The 17026-nt window shown below is 63.6% G+C and overlaps 1 protein-coding gene across 1 annotated transcript; it reads right to left on the bottom strand.

Annotated features, from left to right (window-relative positions):
* Positions 1–606: 606 nt before the first annotated feature.
* GPR179 (G protein-coupled receptor 179) lies at positions 607–16382 on the bottom strand. Its single transcript, XM_074927114.1, has 11 exons — positions 15356–16382; positions 14413–14521; positions 13395–13497; positions 13027–13226; positions 12751–12819; positions 12230–12339; positions 11903–12141; positions 10831–10969; positions 10532–10637; positions 10291–10437; positions 607–9942 (listed from the first exon to the last, which is right to left on the bottom strand). Exons 1-11 carry the CDS (start codon positions 16198–16200, stop codon positions 2542–2544), a joined length of 9468 nt encoding a protein of 3155 aa, XP_074783215.1. The 5' UTR covers positions 16201–16382; the 3' UTR covers positions 607–2541.
* Between the last annotated feature and the right edge of the window lie 644 nt (positions 16383–17026).

Genomic DNA, 17026 nt, shown 5'->3' with positions numbered 1-17026 from the left:
CACGTGAGTTCCATTTACTCGTAGTCACAGAGCAAAATAGTCATCAAACAACGAAGCATTTTCTTTTTCAACGTTGTCTTGCTTTTTAATTTGGCCGTTTTCCAGAGCTTGTGAGAGTTGCACAAAAAACTTGCTTTTTTTTTTTTCCTTCTTCCTTGAAAGAGATTTTACGGAGCGTGCTGTAAGAGTTATGGCTCCTTATGCTTGCAAAGTTGTTCACTCTTTCTCAAGAATGATGTTCTGAAAGGGCAAAATATCATCTTTATTCTCTGTTAGGAGAGGAGCCAGCGATGGAATCCCTTTCATCTTTTTGGAAATCAGAGGGGTGTCACAATCTGTCTGCCTCTCCTGAAAGAACCTACTATCTTGAGCCTTCTGCCTACGCTTCATTCATGAGCTGAGGAGAGATTCAGTGCTCCAGCACATGTGAGCTGGGTTGGGAGCTAAAATAAATCGGGGTGAGCTGCCTGGTTTGTGTCTGGTGCGACTCGGGCAGCTTATGGGCAGGTGTGGACGGGACTCCTCAGCCCAGACCTGCGGACGAGGTCGTTCAGCTCTGGCTCTGGATGAGAAAAGCACGTTTTCTGGGGGAGTTCTGTTTTTTTCCTGGGAGAAGGGCCTTTCCTCCCCATCTCCTCTGCCAATATTCAGACCTCTGCATCTCAACTGCTTTTGTTCCTTTGTGGCCTTGCTGCTTTCTGTGGTACCGCTCAGTATCTTACCCACACCCCATAAATCAGCCACTACGTGTGCACTCTGTAGATAATACTTTTTATTTTCTGTATGTACACTTACTTACACAACTGGATGATTGTCTGACGTTCAGACCACAGACAGCACACGACAGCAACGCCACTTTCTAAGGAGAGTGAAGGTAAATGATGAAGGAACGGTAGGACGAGCCCTGAGCCCCAGCCTTGCGCTGAGATCAGAGGGAGAACCAGAACCGCTTCTGCTCGCTCTGCTTTTATTTGCTTCCATTTAAGTGGAACCAAGGGCCAAATCTGGGGCAACTGGAGGTGTCGTTTCCCAGCTGCTGCCTTTCCGACCCTGAGGCTTCTCCCCGCACTTAGAGCCATGTCCCTTCCCTTGTGCATTCGTGAGGGGATGGGCTGGAGCAACAGCAAACCCAGGGGCCCTGTCTGATGCTCCGGAGATCACAGATCCTCCCTCCCCGTGATCTCGTCATCCAGGAGGCTGTTTGCATCTCTGCCCCAAGGGAACGGGTCTTGGTTGAAATGTGGGATGACAAAAGGCAACCAGCGCTTCTACAGATGGGCTGTAAAAGTGAAGGCTTGCTAGTGCCGGTGGAAATGGTGGAAAAATAAACCCCCTCTCCTGTCACGGGGAGGTGAGGCCAGGGCACGTTTGTACACATGGTGAACGTAACACGCACGCAGGGTACGAGCGAAGAAACCAGTAACGACAAAGTGCTTTGAGAAGTTAGTGGCATTGTTAGTTAAGACAAACACCTTCACAGCCGAGTTGCTGCAAGAGCTCGAAGCGTAGCTGTGCCGTGGAGCCCAGGAGGAGGTGAGGAGTGGGATCAAACCCATCTCGGCCTCTGCGGATGCGGAGGTTTCTAACAGCAGAGCGGTGGAGGCGGGGCCGGAGGTTGGTTTTATCCCACCCAGGTCAAGCGATAGGCAAAGGTGTCCGGGAGCAGAGGTGGTGATGGTGGTGGTGGCATCGCCCAGGGGCGCTGGGCTGGCACTGCCGGACCAGAACGGAGCAGGGGGTTTGCTCTGTGTGCCTGGCAGGACTCGGTGACTTCAGAGGACGGTTCAAAAGAAACGACTTTGTATCAAGGAAGCAAACTGTGTCGTGGGGCTGACTGGGAACAACGGTCCTTCATCCCAGGCTTCAGAACCTGCCTGGTCCCAGCAGTGCTTAAACCCTGGCTTAAAATGGAGGTGAGAGCAGCGCTGGGGAGGTCGGCTGGGCTGCGGGAGCTCTGGAGAGCTGTTTTCTTCCCCATCACGTCGTTGCTGCCCCTGGCTTGACTCTGCCCTTGTTTCAGTGTCCAGCTTGCTGAGGCTTGCGGGACTGCGTGTTTCGGGGTGCAGGCAAGCTGTTCCTGGCTGTGCCAGAGGCACAAACCTCCCGAGGTGGTAGGAGGGCGTTGAGCTGCCGGTGAGCCTGCGGGTGAGTGACTCGCCAAGCCTCAGCTTTAGCCCACAGAGTCGGTGGGAGCGAGCGAGGCCAGCACCACCGGCGCTCCGATGGATTGAGGTGCCCCAGGGGCCTTGCGCTGGCCCGGGTACCTGTGGGCAAGTGACGGGTGGCATTTGCAGGCCACTGCCTGGTTGAGAGCTTCGATGAAGGCAGGAGATGTTAACTGACCCCTCGCTGCGTCGCTCCCCGAGCCTGGCTGGTTGGTGGCCACCACTGGAGCCCACTGGGAGTGTGGCCATGCCCTTGGCTTTGGTGGACGCTTCCCTGTCCCCGTCCGGGCTGTGCAGGTGGGCAGCAGCCTTCAGCTCGAGCCTTTCCCTTCATGAAAGCCGTGTCTGCGCCCGGCCAGTGGCCGGCCAGAGGGAGCTACTCGTGGACCCACGGGCAGACGTCGGGTTTGGTTTCTGTCCCACCCCTGACTCCATCGTGGGGGCTCGCCCCGGCCCTGCCCTGCCCGCGGAGGGTTGGGGGGAGATCCACGCTCTGCACCTCCCACGGACACACCTCGGGGGTTTTCCTTGGGTCTGTGCTGGTCTTGTCAGATGCTGGTGGAGCCTCTTCTGCTTCCCAGGGACAAACCTCGGCTATGCCAGCGCTTGGGCTGGGGCCGCTGCCGGCCGCGGGAGCTGTGCTCGCTCCCCGAGGCTCTGCCCTGGGGCCCCATGGGGGCTCAGTGCCCGGCAGGATGCGGCACAGGGGCTTGTGCTGAGCCTTGCACTCAGATCCATCCTTGGATTTTTTTAGCGGAGCTGTTGCAGACACAGGGCTGGCTCCTGCTGCCCCTTCTGACTTTCCTGACACGATGGGGGATGCTCCATCAGCTCCCAGTGGGTGCACGCCCGCTTTGCAGCTTTCCTCCTTTGAGAAGGTGGCTTCTGCTGCTTCCCAGGGGCAAATATCAGATTTCTTGCTCTCCGTGATCTCAGATTTCTTGGACGGCTCTTTCCCTGTTGCAGCTTTCAGGGAGAGCTCCTCCATGCCCAGGCTCTCCCAGGGGCAGATGGCTTTTTGCTCACTGCTCCCCCTCTCCAGTGGGTTGGAGGTGCCCAGTTTACTTGGTGGGAGGCTCGCCTTGCCCACGGCTGCTCCTTTTTCTGGAAGAGGTGCAGCCACTTCCCAGGGGCAGATTTCTGCTTTATCACTGGACTCGACATGCTGAGCCTCCCAAGGACAGACCTCTGCCTTCAGGCTCTCCGCACTCTGGGATTTACTCGAAGGTGATTTGGGCAGCGCTGGGCTCCCAGAACGGGGCTTTTCTGGGGGCAGCTCCATGCCCAGACTCTCCCGGGGACAGATGGACTCATGCTCTCTGCTTGATTTCTCCTTCTTTCCAGTCATGCTGTCTACAATCTTTTTGCGGAGTCCTTGACCTATAGAAGGGCTTTTGCTCACATTGGGTGAAGCATCTTTGTCCTGTCTTGATTTCTCTGTAGTTGATGGTGAAGCAGCCGCCTCCCAGGGGCAGATTTCTGCTTTGTTAGTGGTTTCCAGCTCCTGAGCCTCCCAAGGACAGACCTCTGCCTTCAGGCTCTCCGCGCTCTGGGATTTACTCGAAGGTGATTTGGGCAGCGCTGGGCTCCCAGTGTGGGGTTTTTCTGGGGGCAGCTCCATGCCCAGGCTCTCCCAGGGACAAACAGCCTCTCTCTCGCTGCTGCCCTTCTCCGGGGATCTCACCGGGCTGGCTAACGCTGCCTGGCGCGTGATGCGCTTGTCCCCCTTGGAACCCCCCCCAGGACCCTGCTTGGCCTTTTGCTGTTCAGAGGGAGTTGCAGCCGCCTCCCAGGGGCAGATTTCTGCTTTATCCTTAGGGGCTTCCAGCTCCTGAGCCTCCCAAGGACAGACCTCTGCCTTCAGGCTCTCCGCGCTCTGGGATTTACTCGAAGGTGATTTGGGCAGCGCTGGGCTCCCAGCGTGGGGTTTTTCTGGGGGCATCTCCATGCCCAGGCTCTCCCGGGGACAGACGGACTCATGCTCTCTGCTTGCTTTCCCCTTCTTTCCAGTCATGCTGTCTACAATCTTTTTGCGGAGTCCTTGACCTATAGAAGGGCTTTTGCTCACTTTGGGTGAAGCATCTTTGTCCTGTCTTGATTTCTCTGTAGTTGATGGTGAAGCAGCCGCCTCCCAGGGGCAGATTTCTGCTTTATTGGCGGTTTCAAGCTCCTGAGCCTCCCAAGGACAGACCTCTGCCTTCAGGCTCTCCGCGCTCTGGGATTTACTCGAAGGTGATTTGGGCAGCGCTGGGCTCCCAGTGTGGGGTTTTTCTGGGGGCAGCTCCATGCCCAGGCTCTCCCGGGGACAGACGGACTCATGGTCTCTGCTTGATGATTTCTTCTTTCCAGACATGCCGTCTACAATTGTTTTGCGGAGACCTTGACTTACAGAGGGGCTTGTGCTCGCTATGGACAGAGCATCTTTGTCCTGTCTTGATTTCTCTGTAGTTGACGGTGAAGCAGCCGCCTCCCAGGGGCAGATTTCTGCTTTGTTGGTGGTTTCAAGCTCCCAAGGACAGACCTCTGCCTTCAGGCTCTCCGCACTCTGGGATTTACTCGAAGGTGATTTGGGCAGCGCTGGGCTCCCAGTGTGGGGTTTTTCTGGGGGCTGCTCTATGCCCAGGCTCTCCTGGGGACAGACGGACTCATGCTCTCTGCTTGCTTTCCCCTTCTTTCCAGTCATGCTGTCTACAATCTTTTTACGGAGTCCTTGACCTATAGAAGGGCTTTTGCTCACATTGGGTGAAGCATCTTTGTCCTGTCTTGATTTCTCTTTAGTTGATGGTGAAGCAGCTGCCTCCCAGGGGCAGATTTCTGCTTTGTTAGTGGTTTCCAGCTCCTGAGCCTCCCAAGGACAGACCTCTGCCTTCAGGCTCTCCGCGCTCTGGGATTTACTCGAAGGTGATTTGGGCAGCGCTGGGCTCCCAGTGTGGGGTTTTTCTGGGGGCAGCTCCATGCCCAGGCTCTCCCAGGGACAAACAGCCTCTCTCTCGCTGCTGCCCTTCTCCGGGGATCTCACCGGGCTGGCTAACGCTGCCTGGCGCGTGATGCGCTTGTCCCCCTTGGAACCCCCCCCAGGACCCTGCTTGGCCTTTTGCTGTTCAGAGGGAGTTGCAGCCACCTCCCAGGGGCAGATTTCCGCTTTATCCTTAGGGGCTTCCAGCTCCTGAGCCTCCCAAGGACAGACCTCTGCCTTCAGGCTCTCCGCGCTCTGGGATTTACTCGAAGGTGATTTGGGCAGCGCTGGGCTCCCAGTGTGGGGTTTTTCTGGGGGCAGCTCCATGCCCAGGCTCTCCCGGGGACAGACGGACTCATGCTCTCTGCTTGATGATTTCTTCTTTCCAGACATGCTGTCTACAATTATTTTGCGGAGACCTTGACTTACAGAGGGGCTTGTGCTCACTATGGACAGAGCATCTTTGTCCTGTCTTGATTTCTCTGTAGTTGATGGTGAAGCAGCCACCTCCCAGGGGCAGATTTCTGATTTATTGGTGGTTTCAAGCTCTTGAGCCTCCCAAGGACAGACCTCTGCCTTCAGGCTCTCCGCGCTCTGGGATTTACTCGAAGGTGATTTGGGCAGCGCTGGGCTCCCAGTGTGGGGTTTTTCTGGGGGCATCTCCATGCCCAGGCTCTCCTGGGGATGGACGTTGACCTTCGCTCTCCCCTTGCTCTCCCATTTCTTGAGAGTGGCTTTCAGCAGGTCCAGGCTCCTCGTGCTGTACCCTGTGGCGGAGCCTTCCACATCCGTGCTCTCCCAGGAACAGACGGACTCATGGTCTCTGCTTGCTTTCTCCTTCTTTCCAGTCATGGTCTCTACAATCTTTTTGCGGAGACCTTGACTTGTAGAGGGGCTTTTGCTCACATTGGATGAAGCATCTTTGTCCTGTCTTGATTTCTCTGTAGTTGATGGTGAAGCAGCCGCCTCCCAGGGGCAGATTTCCGCTTTATCCTTAGGGGCTTCCAGCTCCTGAGCCTCCCAAGGACAGACCTCTGCCTTCAGGCTCTCCGCGCTCTGGGATTTACTCGAAGGTGATTTGGGCAGCGCTGGGCTCCCAATGTGGGGTTTTTCTGGGGGCAGCTCCATGCCCAGGCTCTCCCGGGGACAGACGGACTCATGCTCTCTGCTTGATGATTTCTTCTTTCCAGATGTGCTGTCTACAATCCATTTGCAGAGATCTCGACTTGTAGAGGGGCTTTTGCTCACATTGGATGAAGCATCTTTGTCCTGTCTTGATTTCTCTGTAGTTGATGGTGAAGCAGCCGCCTCCCAGGGGCAGATTTCTGCTTTAAGGGTGGTTTCAAGCTCCCAAGGACAGACCTCTGCCTTCAGGCTCTCCGCGCTCTGGGATTTCTTCGAAGGTGATTTGGGCAGCGCTGGGCTCCCAGTGTGGGGTTTTTCTGGGGGCTGCTCCATGCCCAGGCTCTCCCAGGGACATACCTTTATGCTCTCCACATTCTCAGGTTTCTTGGGCTCAGCTTTTGAGCTCTCAGTGCTTTTCTCAATGAGCTTTTCAAAGATCCTGGTGTCCCTGTTCTCTGACTGACAGCCACCCATCTCTGCCAGCTTTGCTTTCATATCTTCAGGTCCTCTGGATCCTGAAATCCCACCTGTGTCCTGACTCAGTCTCTCCTTCCCTGAAGGAGTTGCAGGCTCTTCCCGGGGGCAGATTTCTGTTTTAGCAAGTGGCGCATGCCCCACTTCCCAGGGACAAATGTCGGCCTTTTTGCTATCGAGGGTTCCTCCTTGCTTGGGTGATGCTGTGGGCAGAGCTGGGAGTTTTGCTGCGAGTCCCGTGCTGGGCTGCTCCGCGCCCTCCCCGGGGCAGGGGGATCCCCTCTGGCTGCTCCCCTTGTCTGCAGCTGGAGCTGTCTCCCTTGTGCCCCCTGGGGCCGCTCTCTGCGGGGAAATCCCTTTCTTCACTTGGGAAATTTTACCATCTAATTTTCCTGCATCAGGTAACGTTCCCCTTTCCCAAGGGCAGACTTGTGCATCGCTGTCAGCTCCTGCCACTTCCCAGGGACAAACCGAAGCCCGTGGGCTCCTCCAGGTCACTTCTGGCAGCTCAGAGCTTTTGGGAGCAGGTTTTGGAGGGGGTCGCTTGCTGCTGGCACTGCCCCAGGGCTGGCCGGGTGCTTGCAGGCTGCTCCTGCTCTCCTGCGCTCTCAGCAAACCCACTGATTTTGGTCTGATGCTCTTGTCCCGCTTGAGCAGCTGCCTCTGCTCTCCCTCCTGCTTCTCTTGCTGGTGCTGAGCCCCCTGCGCGTCCCAGGGGCAGATTTCTGCTCTGAGGGTCCTTCCTCCTTCCCCAGTCTCCCACGGACAAACCTCAGCCCTCCTGCCCTCCACGCTTTCTGCTTTTTCCACAGCCCCTTGCAGCAGCTCTGGGGTTTTTGCTCGTGGTTTCTCCGCGCCCAGCTGTTCCCTGGGGTGACCAGGATCCCCCTCACTGCTGCCCTTCCCCGGGGCTCTGCCCGGCCCCCAGAGCTCACCCCTACTTTCCTCCCAGGGGCAGATTTCTATTTTAATGCTGGAACCTGCCTGGGTTTCCCCAGAACAGAGCTCTGCCTGTCTGCCCACCACCCTGCCGGCCTTCCCCGCTGCACCCGGGGCCGTCTCCACACTCCGGCTTCTTGGGGAGATCCTCTCGGTGTCCCGGTTCTCCCCAGGGCTGAGGGGCTCGGGCTGGCTTCCCCCCTTCTCCAGCGCGGTGGCCGGGCTCTCCTCGCCCGGTGGGACCCCGGTGTCCTCCCGGGAAGAAACAGCCCCTTGGCGCAGCAAGGCTCCTCTTCCTCCTGGGACACCCGGGGCTCCCCGGGGCCGAACCGCAGCCCCCGGTTTCTCGGTGGCCGCTCTCTGCACGCCGGCGGAGGACGGCTCGGGGATGCCTGCAACGGGTTTGGCGTGTGGCTGCTGCACCTCGGCGCCATCCTGGGGGCAGATGGACCTGCTGGCCCCATCGAGGCCTTCACCTGGCCTGGCCACCTCTTCCTTCGGTGTGATGGGCCTCGCGCTGGCCGCAGGAACATCCTTACCCAGCTCCGTCACGGCAGCCTCGGCCCCTTCCCGGGGCTGGACCGGTGCTTTCTCGCTGCTGCTGGCCACCGCTGGCGTTGTCTGGGGCTCTTCAGCTCCTTCTTGGTGGTCAACGCTGGGTGGGACCTCACACACCCCCAAGGGTGACCCCGGGGGAGCGCTGGGCTCCTCTGCCCGTTTCTCCCCTTCGCTTGTCCCCGGGGCCGGGCTGTCCCTCTGTCCTACCCCGCTGTCCCCCCAGCCAGCGCTGCGCTGGCCAGGGACCACATCCCCCTGCTCCGGGCGGGCAGGGGACTCGCTGCCGGGCCTCTGCTGGCTCCTCTCAGGGCTTTTGGCAGTGGAGTCTTGGCCAGCCCCCCCGAGGGACACAGCTGCTGTCTCTACCAGGCTGGGCCTCTCCTTCCTGCTGCCCCCCTCCCGCTCGCACTCCCTCTTCCTGAGACTCCCCTCGCCTTCCCTCTTCACCTTCAGGATGCCTTTTCCCCTGACACGGTTGAAGGCTTTGATGGCGAGTCCCAGGCTCCGCAGGGAGGTCCTCTGGGAGGGCGGCTTGAGGCTGGTGGGGGCGGCCGCTGCCTCACGGGGGGTCCCCGAATCTGCTGCTTCGGTGGCTTTTTGTTTCCGGCTCAGAATCTCCTCCTGGACCAGCTCCCAGGGGCAGACCTGTGCTGGGATGGAAGCTGCGGCCAGCAGCCTGCCCTTCCTCACCGGGGGGGACGTACGCCCCGGATCTTCCTCCGCAGACCCCTCCGCTGTCCTCTCTGGTTCTCCTGCCCCTGCTGGGGGGTCGGTGGGTGGCTCCTGGGGGTCCGCGGGTGGCTCTGCCGGCTCTGGGCTGTGCCTGGCCAGCACCGCACGTCGCCCCAGGCTCTGATAGCGGACGGGGGGTGGGGGGGGGATCCTCCTCACCGACACCCGTGCCCGCCCCGGGAGGTGGGAGCTGTCGGTGCTGATGCTCTTGATGGGCGCATAGGTGACGTGTTTCTGTGCTTTGCCATCACCCAGGGGGGACATGTCCTCCTGGGGGCCCCCCTCGGCGGGGCGGGAGCCGGCTGGCGCGAGGGCATCAGCTGCACCCAGGCTTTGGGGCTTCCTGGCTTCCTTGGGGGGTCCGTGGCTCGTGGGGTGCCCCGATGGGTGCCAGTTGGGGTGCCGCTGGCCCCGTGCGGCTCGTCGGGCTGCAAGCAGGGCCTTTTCCCGTGCACTGGTGACGACGCTGAGCGATTTCTGCAGGGGGGCTGCGCGGCGCGGGGGGGGATGCCCGTGCCCTGCCAAATTGTGGGCGCTGGCCGACTTGCACACGAGCGGGGCGTCGTCGAGGGACTCGCTGTCGGATGGCTCCGAGGCCGTCGCTGCCGTCGTCTTCCTCTCCGGCCCAGGCTCCCTGGGGGGGGCAGGGTGGGGGGAGCCTCCCCGCGGCTCCTGCGCGGGCCCCTCGGTGCTGCGGGACTTGCGCGAGGCTGCGGCACGGCGCCGGGATCCCTCGTCCCGCATCCGCACGCTGGTGCCGGCGGCGTCTGGGAACCGCTTGGCCGAGGAGCCGCGATGGGCCGGGCTGGGGCCCCCCCGCTCCCCGCCGCTGCTCCGCCGAGCCACGGCCTCGGGCAGCTCCGCGACGCGGCGCACGATGGAGCGGCCCAGGCTGCGGCGGGAGCTGCGCTTCTTGGGCAGGTGGGGGTTGTTGGCCGCCATCCTCCGCGTCTTGTGCACCTCCAGCTGCGCGTAAAGCTTCTTCAGCTCCTCCTGCGCGCCGCGGGCGGGGGGACGCGGCAGAGAGAGGGGAGAGAGGAGAGCACGGACGATGGGACCCCACGGGGGCTGCGGCTGGGACGACCCCCCAAAACCCCGGCTTGGCCCCTCGGGCCAGGCTGTCCCCTAGGGCCAGGTTGTCCCCAAGCCCCTGCGCTGCCCTGTCCCTCCAACCCAGGGGACGCAGCGGGTTTCCCCACCCCACGGGAGGTTCACCCTGCACCCCCTTCTCCTCCCCCCCCCTTTCGCTTTGCATCAGGAGAAAGATTGCAAAAGGCACCTCTTACTCTGCGCGGGGCTGCATAGCTAGCGTCAAAAGAAGGTCCTGAGTGTGTCACCCACCCGAATGTCATCGGGGTCGAGACTGTGCTCGCTCCAGGCGGACGCGATGCTGCTGTTGAGGCAGGAGCCCGAGCGCCGCATGTCCAGCTCGTCCTCGTAGACCTCGGCCGCGATCTCCTCCCGCAGCGGCGAGCCGGCGTGTAGGAACTGGGGGTGGCGAGGGGCGAGCGAGCTCGAGGGGTCCCTGAAACGCCGGGGAACCCCAACCCTCGTATCCCCAAGTCCCGGGGCTAGGCATTACCTTTGGGATGAAGAGCAGTGCCAGGGTCATGGTGATGGTGCCGTGGGTGTGAGCGAAGAAGAGCAGCAGGGTCCAGTCAGGATGCAGCGAGGGGACCATGATGAACCTAGAAAGGGCGAGGAGGGCAGCGCCGGGTCCCGCCGAGGTGCCCACAGCCCCCTCCCCACCTCTGGACCCCGCAGCCTCCACCCTGCCCGAGGACCCACGCAGGGAACCCGCTGGCTTCAGGGATTTGCTGCAGGTTCCTCTGCAGCACCGGGGATGGGAATTTCGGATCCCAGCCCCGTCGCAGCCCCTACCTGACCACGTGGAAGGCGGCCGAGATCATGAGCTCGTTGTGGAGCGCGATGCCCATGTAGCGGGGCTCGTGGAAGGCAGAGGGCACGGCGCGCGTGGCGTAGCACAGGAAGCTGCCCCACAGCAGGAACAATATTTCAGCTGTGGGAGAGAGCCGGGGAGCGATGCTGAGCATCCAGCACCATCGCCTGGCTGCCCTCGGGGTGTTTTCTTGGGTGACACCGATGGGTGCTGAGCTGTGGGGTGGCTGCCGGGACCTCCCTGCCTCGTGGCACATCCACGGCATCCAGCCATAGTCGGAGCCGGTGCAGAGCATCATCCTCTGTCACAGCTGGCCCAAAGGCCACCAGGACTCACCACCTGCACTGGGCGATTGACCCTGCACCAGGGTGAGTCCTGGGGATGCTCAGAGGAGAGGGTGGGAGGCAGCTCGGGTGCCCCAGCCCTGCTTGCAGGCTCCAAGCAGGTTAAATCCACAAGGAAATTAAAACTCTGCATTGACAGCACTGGGTTCAGTGTTGGGCCCCTCACCCCAAAAAGGCCATTGAAGGACTCGAGCGTGGCCAGAGAAGGGCAACGGAGCTGGGGCAGGGTCTGGAGCACAGGTCTGCTGGGGAGCGGCTGGGGGAACTGGGGGGGTTCAGTCTGGAGAAGAGGAGGCTGAGGGGAGACCTCCTGGCCCTCTGCAACTCCCTGCCAGGAGGGGGCAGAGAGGGGGGATGAGTCTCTGGAGCCAAGGCCCCAGCGCCAGGCCCCGAGGGAATGGCCTCAAGCTGCCCAGGGCAGGGTCAGGCTGGCTCTGAGGAAGGATTTCTGTGCAGAAGGGGCTGTTGGGCGTTGGAATGGGCTGCCCAGGGCAGGGGGGAGTCCCCGGGATCCCTGGGGGGGTTGAAGAGTCGGGCTGAGCCAGCGCTGAGGGATCTGGGGGAGTTGGGAAGGGTCAGGGGGAGGCTCATGGTTGGGCTGGAGGAGCTGCAAGGGCTTTTCCAACCCGGATGATTCTGGGATTCTGTGACAGGACGGGGTCCTGGCGCTGTGGGGACCCCCAGGACCCTGCGGGGGGGGTGGTCTCACCGATCACCATCATGTAGTCCCAGCGGTCGTGGCCGCAGATGTAGAAATGGAGCCCGCGGGCGGTCTGGGTGCGGATCACCAGCGGGATGTTCTTGTCGATGTTTTCCAGCATCCCGATGGTCCAGGCCGCCAGGAACCACAGCACCAGGAGCAGGATCAGCCCCAGCATCTTCAGCACCCGCCCACTCGACACGTAGGGCACCCGCTGGGCCGTGCGGGACAGGAACACCTTCAGCACCCTGCGAGGGGCGGAGGGGTGAGCCCCCAGCCCGTCCCCGCTGCGGGGGTCCCAAGCATCCAGCGCCCCCCTTCCCGCACCCCAACTACCTGTACAGCTTGAGGGTGATGGTGCCGTAGACGATGGCGAAGCCGAGCATCCGCACCCAGCGCAGGACGATGCAACGGAAGATGCTCGGCTTGAAGTACAGGATGAACACCTGAGGCGGGGGGAGAGAGGGGTCGGTGCACAGCACGGGGCTGGATCCTGCCTGTCCGGGGGGGTGGTAAATTCCAGAGACTTGGAAACCACCCGCTCTGGGGCCAGCCCTGCTGCTGCCCTTCCCCCTTGGCTCTACAGCATCCGCTGCAGCTCTTGCGGGAGGGAGAGGGGATTTGGGCAGGGATTAATTCCCGCGGCCAGCGGGAGAAAAAGGATTTGGTTTCCTGAGAAGGTTTATACCGCAGCCGCTGGGGGCTGTGCCAGCAAAATTAACAATTAGGCAGAGTTGTGCCCGTGCCCTGCCTGGGTCCAGCTCGATGCCTTCGTCCAGGGGGCAGCCGGCCAGGCTGCAAATGCTCTTAAACCCTCACCCAGAGTTTTTCAGCGCTGGGGCCAGCTGGATACTCACGGGGAAGTAGAGGAGGAGGGACCCGAAGAGGATGGTCTCCAGGAGAACAACTCCCGACGCCCGGATCCTCTGCAGGGACAGAGGCGTGAGGGTGCAGCCGGGAGCCTCAGCCAGTGCCCGGAGGGGATGGAGCCAGGGCAGGGAGATCCCCCCCACCCCCCCGGGCTGTCACATCCCCACCCCCGAGAGCCCCCCGGGGACCGTGGGGTTTGGGGGTGGGAGGGAGGCAGGGCAGGGGCTGAGGGGTGGAGGGGAGAGGATCCGGGGCCAACTTGCCTTGCTCCGTCGGAAGTGGTAGGAGACGAGCATGCTGAGGAAGACGGCCAGCATGCAGCAGGCCTGGCAGGAGAGGACGGCCGCCCGCAGCGCCCGGTCCTCCTGGATCAGGCAGGGAGCATCGTCCTCGCAGGTGGCACAGCCCCGGCGGCAGGGCCGGCACGACAGGCGAGGTCCCCCCGCCGCGCTCCCCGCCACGCCTGGGGACAGAGCGAGGGCGCGGTGAAACCCCCCATGGCCCGGCCGTGGCGGCTCTTCCCTCACCGTGGCACGTGCTTGGGCTTCCCAAAGCCACCCCCCTCCCAGATCCCACTGCTGGAGTCACAACTGGGTGAAATGGGGACCCCGGGGCCGGGCACGGCACCCACCTGCCCGGGCACCGCTGGCGGCTCCGCCGGCCCCGTAAAAGCCCGGCCTGCACCGGCACAGGTACCTCCCGAGGACGAAGTCGTGGCTTTCCTGGGGAACACACTGAAGGAGACAGGCTAAGACACACGGAAGGGTGAGGGCTCATCCTGCACCCCACCTGCTCCCCCCCTCAGCCCCACACCCCCCCCTGCACCAAGACCTCCAGCAGCCCCCGGGCTCACGGGTACCTGACCCCGCACCATCCTCCCCCCCGTGCCCAGGAGTAATCAGTGGTTAAACATTTAAGAATTAAAAACCAAAGCCTGGCCCCCAAATCCCTCCCTAAAACCCAAATGGACACCTAATGCAGCAGAGCGCACTAATCCTGCCCGGCCGTGACGGCAGCGGCGGGCTGGGCACTGCTGCCCTAATCCCCCCACGGCCGGATCCTGCCCTGAACTGGCAGCTCTTCTGGGTATTGTTTTTTTTCTGGAGAGATGCCCGGTGGCAGAGCCCGTCCCTCCGGAGGGCAGGAAAGAGAAGCTGGTGACGCCTTTCCCGCTTGGGGACAGTTTTTTGCCTTCGGGGTGGGACCCTGAGCCGCACAGGGCTGGGGGGGCTGCGGGGTTTTGCCCGGGTTGGGGGATGCTGCTGGTTGTGCCGAGGCCTGAAACGCGCTCGGGCATCACCGGCTCATGGGGTGGGCACCGCCGGAGGGGGCCGGGGGCTGCTGGTCGGGGTGATTCCCCCCCCGCCCCACTGCCGTGCCCAAGCTGCCAGCCCTCAGCCCCGGCCCTGGCTGCGGTCCCCGGGGCGGGGAGCAGCGGGGTGAAGGAAGATTTGCACAATAAACCCCTCGGCTGCAGCGCCGAGAGCAGCTGAACGAAGCAGATGGATCGGCCGGGAGAGGATAAAGCTCAGCCCGGAGGGGAGGGACAGGCGACACGGACAGTCCGCCCAGGGGGACGGTTGGGTGCTGGGGACCCCCAGCCCCGCTAGACGGGGGGATCCGGGGTGCAGGGTGCGGGTGGCCGGTACCTGGGTGCTGTTGAGGTCGCAGCGGTGGGTGTCCGCAAACCAGCCCGGGCCGCTGGCGCACTGGTCGATGGCCACGTCCCGCAGCTCGACGTCCAGCCGCACGACGCCCCTGCGCAGAGGGACGGGGTCAGCCCCCAGAGGGGCTGCGGGGGGGCCTCTCTGCGCCCCCCACCCAGCGTGGCCGTGCCCCACCTCTGGATTCAGCCACGGGGCAGGGGGGGGCGGTGGCTGGTGCTGGTTCATGGCCAAGGGGGGCAATGCGAGGTGTGGGCAGCATCCCCTGGGCCCCCGCTCAGGGATGTGCCCCCCCCCTCCCGGAGCTGGGTCTGGGGGAGGTTGGAGCTGGGGCAGGGGCAGGGGCAGCAGCTCCTGGGGGTGGATTTGGCTTCTCAAGGGGCTTTAATGCAACCGACTGGGAAACAGGAGCTGCTGCCCCTCACCCAGCGGGCCCAACCCTCTTCCCTGGGTGCTCCAAAGGGGGACACGGCTCCCCCCTTGGAAATGGGGCCATGTCCCCTCGATGGGACCAGCCCCAGCTGCCCCCGTCCCTCCCCAGTGCCTCCCACTGCGGGTCCTCGCGCTGGGGTGCAGCAGGGACCCACCAGCCCGGGGACACCCTGCAGCTCCCGGGGTCGGGGTGGGAGGGGGGGGCCCAGCCCAAGCTCACCCACCCCCCAGCTCGGCTGTGGCCGGGGGGGGGGCTCTGGGGGTGTCAGCCCGAGGTGAGCAGCACAAGGACAACCTAGGAGGGGGGCGGGGGGGGGAACGACAGGGGTCAGGTCCGTGCCTGTGGACGTGCAAATACCCACGAGCACACACGTGTGGGGACACGGGCAGGGTGCTGGCACACACCACGCTGCCTGCACCCCAGGGTGACGCCTCCAGCTGCACCCCACGACATGCACACGGGGCACCCCCCCCAGCCCCTCTGGGTGCCACTTACTTGAACTCAGGGCTGAGGTCTGGCTTGAGCCCGTAGAAAGCGGAGGAGAGCGTGACCGCCCAGGCGGGCAGGAACTTGCCATCGCGGCACTCAAGGAATGGGGGGGACCACCGCACGTGGCCCGGGTCCCCCACGTAGCTGTCACCCCGCTGCCACTTGGGGGTCTCCATGCTGCGCAGGTCGTTGCTGAGCAGGCGCTTGCGGAGGAGGGGGGTCCGCTGCGACTTGAGGGCGTTGAACCACTCGTTGTCCCAGCTGAGGTTGCTGAGGCTGGGGGCGGCGGCGGAGACGTCCTGCAGCAGGATCTCGCCGTCCCCCTTGGTGGCCTGAAGCATCAGGCGGGGCTTGGCGGCCAGCGGGTGGGCGTCGAGGGCGAGCACCGCCCGGCGCACCCATGGGTGCCCCTCCACCAGGCTGCGGACCAGCGCCTGGTACCACTCCACGTCCTCGGCCACGCTGGCCTCGCGGATGTCGTTGGTCTGGAAGAGCATGTTGAGGAAGTTGGCGGCGTGGGCCAGCGCCTCGGCGGCGGCACGCAGGGCGGCACGCAGCGCCGGGGGGGGGCCGGCACCGGGTGCCCCCGCCGCGACCCCCCGGCTGCAGTTGGCCCGGGCCAGCCGCTGCGTATCGCCCGTCTGCAGGAAACCCAGCGCCGCCGCCAAGCCCTCGGGGTCCCCCGACGACGCTCCCGGCTCTGGCGTGGGCACCCACGAGGACAAGGGGCCCGGGGACCATCCTGTCCCCCGGGGGGGCGTCTCCTGCGGGCGCTGGCCCCCGGCGAGGATGGTGCCAAGGGCCAGCACCGCGTGCAAGCACCAAAGCAGCGGCCACCACCGCGGCCCCATGGCTGGGGCTCAGCGGAGCCCCCCGGCCCCCTGCGGCCCCGCCGGCCGGCCCGGGGGGGGCATGGTGGGCACGGTGCCCGAGCCGGCCGGGAGCCCGCTCCGCTCCGTGGGGCCGGACTCGCGCTCTGCCGCCTGTTTTCCTCCCTCGGCGATGCCGGAGCAGACGTCACCGGCTCCAAAACGTGTTCAGCTGCTGGCGCTGCCCGCCCGGAGAGCCCCCCCCTGCCTGCCCCCGCGCTGCCGCTCGAGCAGGCCGCGCTGCCGGGGAGCCCCTCGCCCTGAACCCCGGGGGGACCCCCGCACCCCGGCCCCCTCGGGCTGGCCATGATGCAAGCGCATCCTGATGGGAAGCCATGGCAACGGGGCCGGGAATTTTCCTCCCAGCATCCCCCTCCCCGCGGCCCCCTCGGCAGCCCGGGGGGGGGAAGAAGGTGGCCCCGCTGGTTGTCCATATGGTCCTGGGCTGCAATCCTGCGGTGCCTGGCCCCCCCGCGACGGTGGGGTGGAAATGGGGGGGTAGCACAGACCAGCAGAAGGTCCCTGTGGGGCTGAGGATGGTGAGGGCGGCAGGGGGGTGGGCATGAGCGCGGTCCCCACAGCTCGGCCTGACACCCACATCCCCCCCTCCCCCGAGCTGGGGGGTGATGTCCTGGGTCCCACGCAGCACTGGGCTGGTTGCAGAGGGGAAACTGAGGCACGGGAGGCTGCTCAGCACCACAACCCCCGTCTGAAGGAACCATGACACCCCCTCCACCAGCCTCCGGGTGTGGGGAGAGCGGGGGCCCATCCCCTCTGCTCCAGTGGGGCACCCTGCCTGCCCGAACAG

The sequence above is a fragment of the Athene noctua genome, chromosome 25 (assembly GCF_965140245.1).
Source record: "Athene noctua chromosome 25, bAthNoc1.hap1.1, whole genome shotgun sequence".
NCBI classification, from domain to species: Eukaryota; Metazoa; Chordata; class Aves; order Strigiformes; family Strigidae; genus Athene; species Athene noctua.
The sequence above is the reverse complement of the archived record's forward strand: the minus strand, read 5'-3'. Positions and strand labels throughout refer to the sequence as shown.

Coding starts and splice junctions, on each gene's coding strand:
- GPR179 (XM_074927114.1), bottom strand. CDS start 16,200: ATGGGGCCGCGGTGGTGGCCGCTGCTTTGGTGCTTGCACGCGGTGCTG. Junction 10,438..10,531: donor CACTGCTCTTCATCCCAAAG/GTAATGCCTAGC, acceptor CGCCACCCCCAG/TTCCTACACGCCGGCTCGCC. Junction 9,943..10,290: donor TCGACCCCGATGACATTCGG/GTGGGTGACACA, acceptor CGCGGCGCGCAG/GAGGAGCTGAAGAAGCTTTA.